The sequence below is a fragment of the Cherax quadricarinatus genome, chromosome 36, assembly GCF_038502225.1.
Source record: "Cherax quadricarinatus isolate ZL_2023a chromosome 36, ASM3850222v1, whole genome shotgun sequence".
NCBI lineage: Eukaryota > Metazoa > Arthropoda > Malacostraca > Decapoda > Parastacidae > Cherax > Cherax quadricarinatus.
The window spans coordinates 23,455,301-23,465,907 of record NC_091327.1 but is presented as its reverse complement, the minus strand read 5'-3'; the positions used below and the strand labels follow the sequence as shown (position 1 = coordinate 23,465,907).

The 10,607-nt window shown below is 38.7% G+C and overlaps 2 protein-coding genes across 2 annotated transcripts in view; one reads left to right on the top strand and one right to left on the bottom strand.

The window, feature by feature from the left end:
* Window positions 1–680: 680 nt before the first annotated feature.
* On the bottom strand, window positions 681–2,604 carry LOC128691373 (dnaJ protein homolog 1). The gene has a single exon (XM_053780215.2). The coding sequence runs from the start codon at window positions 2,439–2,441 to the stop codon at window positions 1,386–1,388; it is 1,056 nt and encodes a 351-aa protein (XP_053636190.1). The 5' UTR covers window positions 2,442–2,604; the 3' UTR covers window positions 681–1,385.
* A 1,782-nt stretch (window positions 2,605–4,386) lies between these two features.
* LOC128691374 (F-box only protein 33) overlaps window positions 4,387–10,607 on the top strand; it is a 40,721-nt gene continuing 34,500 nt past the window's right edge. Inside the window, exon 1 of the mRNA XM_053780216.1 lies at window positions 4,387–4,727. Coding sequence (XP_053636191.1) covers window positions 4,404–4,727 — 324 coding nt within the window. The 5' untranslated portion in view covers window positions 4,387–4,403. The remainder of the gene's footprint in view (window positions 4,728–10,607) is intronic.

Genomic DNA, 10,607 nt, shown 5'->3' with positions numbered 1-10,607 from the left:
GGTCTCAAGTTATAGCACTCTTGCACTTCATTACGTTTTATATGTATCTAATAATTTTCCTGAGAGAAAGAAAAAGAAAAGGAGAAAGAAAAAGAATTATAATCAGAACTAAGGAGAGTATAAGAGGATAGGAGGGAGAGAGGAAAATCGAGAGAAGAGATGAAGGCAGAGAGAAGTCAATGATGTAGTTGGCAACACAGGGTTTAGTGTTGCCATATATGGAGAAGCTTCAAGTGAAGCCTCTAAGAACATGTCATGTAAACATTGCTTTAATGATCTCTATAAGAAGCACACTGTAACCCTTGACCAACTGTTCTTATTTAGAAACGGCCCTAGTGTTAATTAAATGTGCAGATGGCTGATTAAGGGCATACACTTGGCACTAAGATCACAGTTTACACGCACCTCTAGTGGAATGCGATGACACTATCCCAGTTTACCTTTTACTGGGTCAAGCCGCCCTTATATGTGCATACTCGTATCCAAATCATATTCACAATAATACGCTAGTTTACATGTATTTATGAGAAACCTCTAAACCCTCGAAGACCATACACCAATTATACGTGTGAAGCATGTTTCATAGCAGTAGACTAACTTCAACTCTGCCGTGTGTGTATTCACGATATAACCTCTGACTTCCTAGAAAATATAGTGAAGGTGGGATACATAAAAAATCATTAATACAAAATATAGCTTTATTCCACTTACACCAACTAGTGGTATAAGCAATTCTTTGGTGTCGTTGTTAAGTAATTTCAGATATATACAAAACAAGTTCTCGATACACTCGTGTACAATGAATATTTACAAATGAAACAGTTTTACTTTATCATGACTGGATGAAAAAATGTTTAAATGAAAACTAGCTAAGCAAACATACCACTACAAGATAGTCACTCTTGGTACAAGAGTTAGCAATGCAATAACTAAATTAATGCTCTTGAGCACAGAGAATCCTTAAATATAAATCATGTACAATAAATATATGTAGTCTTGTGGAAGGTGGGTGTCGCTGTGGGTTCCGCCTCTCTCACTCGTGACGTCAGCAGCAATCCTGGAGGTGACGTCACGCCACAGGTATCTCCCCCCAAAGCTGGCTCATCGTCTGTACACATCACCTCAGGTGATCTTCTACACGTCGATTAGCCAATAAAAATATGCCGTTCAGATTTTTTTTATGTAAAGGCACAAGTCAAGCAAGTTCTCATAAAACATCGGATGAATAAACTAAGGTATCCACTGTCCAAAATCTTTCACTTCCAACACTGACAGTTCAACTTGCTCAATAACCTTGGCGTAATGATACTTTATGTAGTCACAGTATATTGTGATGTAATAATCCTGCGTGTAATTTTTTTTTTTTTTTGGGGGGGGGGGTAGACTTACAGTGGAAGAACTTCAGAGAGAATTTCCTTTGCACTATCAGTCAAAGTGGAAGGGAACTGAATATCAAAATGGACGATAATATCTCCTTTCCTGGTAGGATCCTTGGGGTAGGGTAGTCCGTAGCCTTGAAGACGCTTCGTGGTCTGTGGTCGTACGATTTCGTTACTGAAGTTTAAGGTAACTTTCTGACCGGTCAAGGTTGGAATAGCTACCCGGGCACCACACAAGGCATCACGTAGTGTCAATTTAGCTGTATACTGAAGGTTGGCACCATCACGCTTGAAGTGCTGGTGAGGTTTATCTCTGACCACGAAGATAATATCTGCAGGAATTTTGCCAGGAGACTGATCGCCCTCACGTTCAAAGGTGATCTTGGTGCCTTCCTTCCACCCTGGCTTCACGTCTATGGTCAAAATCTTCTCCTCACGACGTGTGGTACGACCGTCACTGGATAACAAATTTCTAGTAATCTTCATCTTCTTGGTGACGCCCTTGTAAACTTCTTCCAAGGTGACGTAGAGGTCCCTGGTGACGGCTGGATCCTGGTTACGACTCTTGCCCTGAGGTCTGGAAGCATCATGGGGGTTGAAGCTGAAGGCACGACGTGTGCCCCCACCCATGCGATGCCCACCACCCATCATGGTGATGAATGGGTCGTCCTCTACGTCCATCTCTTCAAACACACCATGGGGACCGTGACCATCAACACCCATGAAAAAGTTAGCAAACGGGTCACTAGTGCCGAAAAACTGTTGGAAAGTAGCTCTGGGGTCGCCCGAGAAGGTATATGTGAAGTGTGGGCCATCACCACCACCAGCACCAGGTATTCCTCCCTTGAGGCCTTCCTCGCCGTGCTGGTCGTATATGTCCCGCTTCTTTTTGTCACTCAACACCTCGTAGGCCTCCGCTACGGCTTTAAACTTTTCCTCCGCGTCAGCAGACTTGTTTTTGTCAGGGTGGTACTTGAGTGCCATTTTCCTGTAAGCTTTCTTGATGTCTTCATCGCTAGCGCCCTTCGAGAGACCGAGAATTTTGTAATAATCCTTGCCCATCTTGCCTGAAGACTAAGTGTTGTAAGCTACGACGCAACACTTATGAGACAAGAAATTTGCTCAGGTACAGGCGTTACTACGTCTGGCTTACTACTGAGGCCAGCCGGCAGGAACCTGCCAAGATATACACTGGTTAACCTCTTCCTGAACGAACTGGAATCACCAGAATGTTGGAGAATGTTCGTTCACATTCCAATAATGACAATTTCACGTATTTAATAATAACTACCTTATTTCCTTTCTCTAGTTAAAAAAATCAAGTAAGTAAAGGCGATCTACAGTTTAATAAATAACACCAAGACTTGATATTCAATAAAACAGAATATTATCAAGCATTTCTAAAGAGTTAAGTTTACCTTGCAAGTGTTGAGAATGTTTGTCTGGGGTGTGGGCGGAGCTTTAATATACATCAGCAACTGTGCTCATGTGATTGGCCCACTCTCTGGCGTCATGTTTAAAACACCTCTGAGTAGCCACATATGTGCTCTAACCAATCTTGATAGTAAATAATAAAAATATATATACGAACACCTCTCATATAATGTGCTCAATGGAAGGAAGTCACTTTGACTTTTTTGGGGGTTATCCTAGGTAATTCACATTAAGTACGATACTTATTTGTAAGTGTGCCTTATTGAACTTAATTATCGTGATAATAAAAATTAGAAATGCATATACGAATACCTTTCATAACTATAATTTACATAAAATGACATAAAAAAAGTTTTTGCATTACTTATTTCAAATACCCTTATGCCTTTCCTAAGGAAATTAATTATATTTGCTTGTATTATCTTAGATTAAAACCTCATTATTTATGAACACTGTATTTTTATAATATGCTTAATACATATATTGTAGAAATTCAAACATCATTTGTAATAACACCAATATATTTAAACGGGATAAAACCCCACAATGTGGTTTATGTAACTGATAATAGACAAATCATACCTGTATAATAGTACATCAGTCTACCCCTCATCAAGTGTAGAGTTATTTCATATATATTACTGTAAATCTGTTTGTGTGACCCTTCAAGGGAGGAGCTTACATGCTGGTGAAAGGCTCTTGATCCAAAGCATTGAAGATACTCTCCTCTTCCTCGGGTTGCAAGTGCTCATTTCCCGAAATAATATGCATAACCATAGGTTTTCTGCATGCACAACCAAATGTCACCCATCTCTGTACAAACATTATGTCATGTGGAAATAAATCTTTGACTTTGATTTCCATGAAATCTGTTTTCATACTAGATCCTCACGGTATTAGCAGTTCAACGTGAATATTATATTACTATAACAACTTCTAATCTACACATATGTTACTATGTATGATAATCTGTGTAACTGTATTCATGTGTACTTGTACCTGAATAAAAACTTACTACTACTAATGTGTTAATTATTACAAATAGAAATTTTGCGAAAAAATATAGCTCAATATTCTTAATAAATCAACAACATAGGAACTATTATACTGAATTTTTCACTTATAACAGAAACTGAATTTTATATAACTAATACATGTACAGTCTTTGTCCTTGACCCCCAGCCCCTCATGGTGGTGGAAGGGGGGGGGGCTTCTATCACCCTAGACAACTGTACCTACATATGTTTTAATTTAAAATGAACTTTCGCTATGAGTTATGGCAGCGTATATTAGAGTGTGAATAGAGTGTTGATTGATTTCTATGATAATGTAGTGCGCAACACACAAGTGAGTGACAGATGCAATGCTGTAGGCATCATCTGCTTTGCGCCATCAAATGAACCTCTATTTTACACACACTTCTCAGCACGTGTTAAATTATTACAGATAAATTTTGGAAACAACTCAGAGATAGGTAATTTTATCTGTTATACGGAATAGTATTATTAGTGTGTTGAATAGTGAGGCTGTGAGGACGAGTGGAGGTTACTGTTATAGTGAGAGGTGGCAGCGCCGCCATAGTTAGTAAACATGTCGACACACACACAATGGCACTGGAACCTGCTGCCTAGTGTCATTTTAATTGAAATTCTTTCTTATCTTCCTCTGTCTGATAGAATAAGTGCATGCTCCACCTGTAAGGCATGGCGCCCTGCCCTTTTCCACCCCAGTTTTTGGCGAAAGATAGAGTTGGTGTTTAAATCCTGTGATTGGAATGGGTTGGAGCGGTCTCGCTTTGTGGCCTCTTGGGGCGTCAGGAAATTACGCTCTTGTGTCCTCCACCTGGAGACTGTCAACACTAATTGTCTGGTGGAAGCTGACCATGTCCTCCTCAAGCTCACCAGAAACCCTCAGGTTAGTACTAAACCAAATATTGACCACCTTTCTATCACCTGATGTTATTGTCAAGGTGATTTTCTTTTTTCTTTATTGTACGTGCAGTTTACCTGCGCGAAATCGATATGTCTTTATTTATGTGTTTGAAATGTACACATTGAACCTGGGGATGTTGGCAAAACATATTTTCAAAAATAGTATCCAAAACATAAGACCTCCAACGGAAATAAGTTCACACTTTAGCTTTATTGGTTATCCTAGGTTAAATATATATAATGTACTATTTATGTAAGTTTTCAGTTTCTTTGTGCCTTAAGAGCTATTGTACAAATTTATACTACTATGTAGGATAATTTTTACTTGTCCAGAAAAAAGCTTAACTTAGGGTGTTTTTACAAAATGTTACTTTGCTCTCTCAGACCAGAATCTAGGACTGGTAAACCAGAGGTCACTTGCTGTGGCCATCCATTGAGTCATTGGCTACCCACCTTGAAGAGTTTTTAGACAGTCTTGTTGCTCCCATGACAGAAGGTTGACACAAATAAAATGTCTTACCTTTATGTATAGTGTTTTTGTAAATGCAGTATTGTAATTTTTCAAATTTAAAAACTATTTCCTTTTATGTTCTGTAATACTTGTCTACACAGCTTAATCTGGATGAAGATTGACTGGTTAAGTCATCATCGCTCTCTTTGCATTGTAACCCACTATTGTAAATACAAAATCTCAATGTACTGTTTGTAAAGACATCAAATAAATAAATAAATAAATCGCTTGTCACTTTTTCTCGTATATTTATATAAATTGCTGAACCTGTGTGGGTTATTCAGTGCCAGTACCCTCTCCAGTAAAAAACAGATTTTTAAGTACAAATCCCAAAAAGCTCTGTCAACATCTAAAATTTGAGTAAGACGCGTGTACAACAGTTTGGCATATTTCCTCACGAGACATTTTGCCTGCTCAGTAAGCTTCTTTAATTGAAATACAGAGGTAACAGAAGTAGTGGCAACGAAGATACGAGGTGATTAGCTCCTCAGCCTTGAAGTAAATTTGTGGTAAATTTGGCTTGACCCCCTCAACCCCTCAAAGAAGATTTATTGATACTGGTGAGGGGCTCTTGATTCAAGAAATTGGAATTGTCTTCCACTTACCATTCCCCAGGTGCTGTGAGTCCCCTACAGGTTCAGTGCCTCCCTCTGACTGTAGTAGAGTATATCGACAATACTGTTCTTGTTGTCTTCTCTATATTTTGACTTGAGAAACCTGCTGGTCAGGCAAAAATGTCTTGTCAATAAAGATACTACACTGTTAAAGATATGTCTTCTTTATCTGCTTGTCAGTATTGTATACCATTAATTGAATGATAGGATTTACTTGTTAGTAGTCAGCATGTAACAAAAACTTAATGAATCTGATGTTTACATTTTGATAGTGTATACACGAACGATTAAATCTCTGCAACAAATTCAACTTAAACCAGCAAATAGTAGAGCCTACAAGACTAGAAAATATGCTGGACCTCATCTTCACTAACAGTGACGATCTGATACGTATTATAACTGTATCAAAGACAATTCACTCAGATCACAACATAATAGAGGTACAGACATGTATGCACAGGGCTCCAGACCAGCAAAATGTGAGCAGCCATGGAGGTCTCTTCACGAAATTCAATTTCAATAACAAAAACATACAATGGGATCAAGTAAACCATGTCCTAAATGAAACAAGCTGGGAGGATATCCTAAACAACACGGATCCGAACATTTGTCTTGAAAAAATGAATTCTGTGGTTCTTGAGATCTGCTCAAGACACATTCCATTAAGAAAAAAAAAATAGAAGATGTAAACTAGAAAGAGAGAGACGTTCCCTATACAGACGAAAGCCAAGAGTCACAGAGCTGCTGAGTGGGGTCAATATATCTGAAATACGAAGTGAGGCACTAGTCAATGAAATTGCAAATATCGAACTTAAGCTGAAGGAATCTTATAGGAGACAAGAATCACAGGAAGAACTAAAAGCCATAAAGGAAATTAAAAAAAAAAAAAACTTCTCTTATGCCAAATCTAAGGGAAAAACAACATCCAGTATTAGGCCGCTGCTTAGGCGGGATGGGACATACACAAATGATAGCCAAGAAATGAGTGAGATGCTAAAGTCCCAATATGACTCAATGTTTAGCGAGCCACTGCCCACTCTAAGGGTCGACAATCCAAATGAATTCTTTGTGTGCAGCCAGCAGTAACAGCCTGGTTGATCAGACCCTGATCCACCATGAGGCCTGGTCTCAGACCGGGCCGCGGGGGCAGTGACCCCCGAAACCCTCTCCAGGTAAACTCCAGGTAGTACAAGCAACAGTTGTCTTGTAATTTTAAAAATTCATTACATTTGAATTATCTGTAGCATTATTATTCGTTGAACATAAAAACATTGTATACAATACCTGTATTATTTTTAAAATTTTTTACATGATGTAGGGTAACTCATGGCTCGAACAGAAGCCCTTTCTACTTGCATCTGAAGGCTTGATCCTGGCACAAGTGGAAATGTTGGGCATGTTTTCTTGTTGCTACTCTTCACCTAGCATAATTAAGATTTTTATTATGTAACATGAATTGTTGATGGCCTAATTGTCCCTAATGCATCTAAACATAAAGCAAGGGGCATCTGTTGGTGCTTGTCTGAAGAACCTGAAGTACACCTGAACAGTATAATAAGCTGAAAATATAAGGATGAAATTCCTCAATAAGCAGGCACATAGCATGCCCACAAATGACCAAAAGATCTTATTATGTATATCAGGCTCTTAAACACTGCCTACTGTGGCTCAGTAGGCAATGCTCTTGCCTCACACACTGAGTGTCCATGGTTCAATCCCTGGCTGGGTGGAAACATTGGGCATGTTTCCTTACATCTGCTGTTCCTGTTCACCTAGCAGTAAGTAGGCATCTGGGTGTTAGTTGGCTAGTTTGAGTTTCATCCTGGGGGACAAAATTGAAGAACCCTAATGAAAATAAGACACAGTCCTTGATTATGCACGGACTTTCTTGGGTTATCCCAGGTAGCTAACCTTCTGGGTTAAAAATTTGATCAAAACTTGTATTGACATACAATACCACAAAGAACAAAAAAAAAAAAATCTGTATTAAACAAATTACCATGAAGAAGCATACCACTTACAAGATAAGAAACAATAGGATTAACATTGAAATTAATATTAAACATAATATTGCTTCATGAAAGGAAATCACAATTACATCCAATTATTTTGTATTATCTAAAAGTTCTAAACATGCAAGTACAGGGTTTGTGATATCAGACTGGAGCACCCAAATGCCAAAAAAATGACTAAAAAATATGTAGAAGCAGAAAAACAGTGAAGAATTAATCAAGGAGGTACAAAATGCTAAAAATAATGACTATCGTGGCATATAGGGGGATTAAAAAAAATAGCTCAAACAACCACATATTGATAAAAACAGCATTTTTTAATTTTTTTTAATTAGATTGTGGTGATTCAGAATTAAATGATAGCAGCCAAGTAAATATTAGAGAATATTTTTTTTTTTTTAAGATTTTATATACAACTATAGATGAAGTAATATAAAAAATACAGGTAAAGGGCATCATAGAGGGAAAAATTGTAAATATACTGTATAGTATCTGAATTTTAAGAACATTAATAAACAAGGTAGCTTTTGAGGGAAACTACTCAGTATGGAGAAGGGTACTAAATAAATTACCAGAAAAATCAGAATCATATAATGAGAAATTACAATTATTGTATAAAGAAGTAAATTGATGTGAGGCTGAAATGGAAAGCAGATGGTTTAATCAAATTCCTTAATGTGCTTAGTCTAATAATTTTTTTTTTTTGTCTATCAGCATATTCAAGAAGCAACTTGGGTCTGAGTAGGAATTGCTCTATCAGCCATACATAAGGTGGCTTATGGCTTAAATGGTAGTTACTTAGTTTCTTTATAGCTGTTGTCCCTGTTTACCTAGCAGTAAGCAGGTACATTGATGTTAACAGACTGTTGTGGGTCATATCCCAGGAAGTGTGTTATTATACCTTAGATAGGGGGAAACTTTGTAATGAGTTGAGGTAGGATAACTGCTTTTGGTTTGGAAATTAAATGATTAAAAAAAGTACACAAATCACCAGCCATATGCAAGTGCACATGTAACTATCCACAAACATTTGCAAGGATCATAAGCCGAATATCCCCCCGCACACACACACACATACATACATCCTATTGGGGCAAGTGTTCCACAAGGAAGCATGCTGGGACCATTGTTATGGAATGTCTACTTCAATGACCTTCTTCATCTCGTCCCAGAATCCCATGCATGTGCAGATGACTGTACACTGACATTCACTTATCTAAGAGAAGAAATGCCAGCTGCTTTAAGCTACATCAATCACCAGCTAAGAGCTATATCAGCTTGGGGAAATACAGTGGACCCTTGACCAACGATGGCATCGATTAACGATAAATCTGACTAGCGATACATTTTAATGCAAAAATTTTGCCTCGACTAGCGCTTAAAAACCCGACCAGCGCTATTCGTTCCGTACCATATGCGTCCACTTTGGCCTGAGCGCGCCTCACTTGTCCCTTTGGTGCCAGTGTTTACAAGCCAGTCAGCCACCGCGGTCGCTTCCAAACATACAACTGGAACATTTCATGTTATCACAGCCTTTTTAGTGATTGCACCTGCAAAATAAGTCACCATGGGCACCAAGAAAGCTTCTAGTGCCAACCCTACAGCAAAAAGGGTGAGAATTACTATGGAGATGAAGAAAGAGATCATTGATAAATATGAAAGTGGAGTGCGTATCTCTGAGCTGGTCAGGTTGTATAATAAACCCCAATCAACCATCGCTACTATTGTGGGCAAGAAAACGGCAATCAAGGAAGCTGTTCTTGCCAAAGGTGCAACTATGTTTTCGAAACTGAGATCGCAAGTGATAGAAGATGTTGAGAGACTTTTATTGGTGTGGATAAACGAGAAACAGATAGCAGGAGACAGCATCTCTCAAGCGATCATATGTGAAAAGGCTAGGAAGTTGCATGACGATTTAATTAGAAAAATGCCAGCAACTAGTGATGTGAGTGAATTTAAGGCCAGCAAAGGTTGGTTTGAGAGATTTAAGAAGCATAGTGGCATTCATAGTGTGATAAGGCATGGTGAGGCTGCCAGTTCGGACCACAAATCGGCTGAAAAATATGTGCAGGACTTCAAGGAGTACATAGACAGTGAAGGACTGAAACCTGAACAAGTGTTTAATTGTGACGAAACAGGCCTGTTTTGGAAGAAAATGCCAAGCAGGACATACATTACTCAGGAGGAAAAGGCACTCCCAGGACATAAGCCTATGAAAGACAGGCTTACTCTGTTGATGTGTGCCAATGCTAGTGGTGATTGCAAAGTGAAGCCTTTATTGGTGTATCACTCTGAAACTCCCAGAGTGTTCAGGAAAAACAATGTCCTCAAGGCTAATTTGTGTGTGCTGTGGAGGGCAAACAGTAAGGCATGGGTCACTAGGGACTTTTTCTATGACTGGTTACATCATGCATTTGCCCCCAATGTGAAAAATTACCTAATTGAAAAGAAATTAGACCTTAAGTGCCTCCTGGTATTAGACAATGCTCCTGGTCATCCTTCAGACTTGGCAGAGTGACTTTCTAGGGACATGAGCTTCATTAAGGTGAAGTTTTTGCCTCCTAATACCACTCCTCTCCTGCAGCCCATGGACCAGCAGGTTATTTCCAACTTCAAGAAACTGTACATAAAAGCTATGTTTGAAAGGTGCTTTGTAGTGACCTCAGAAACTCAACTGACTCTAAGAGAGTTTTGGAAAGATCATTTTACCATCCTCAATTGTGTAA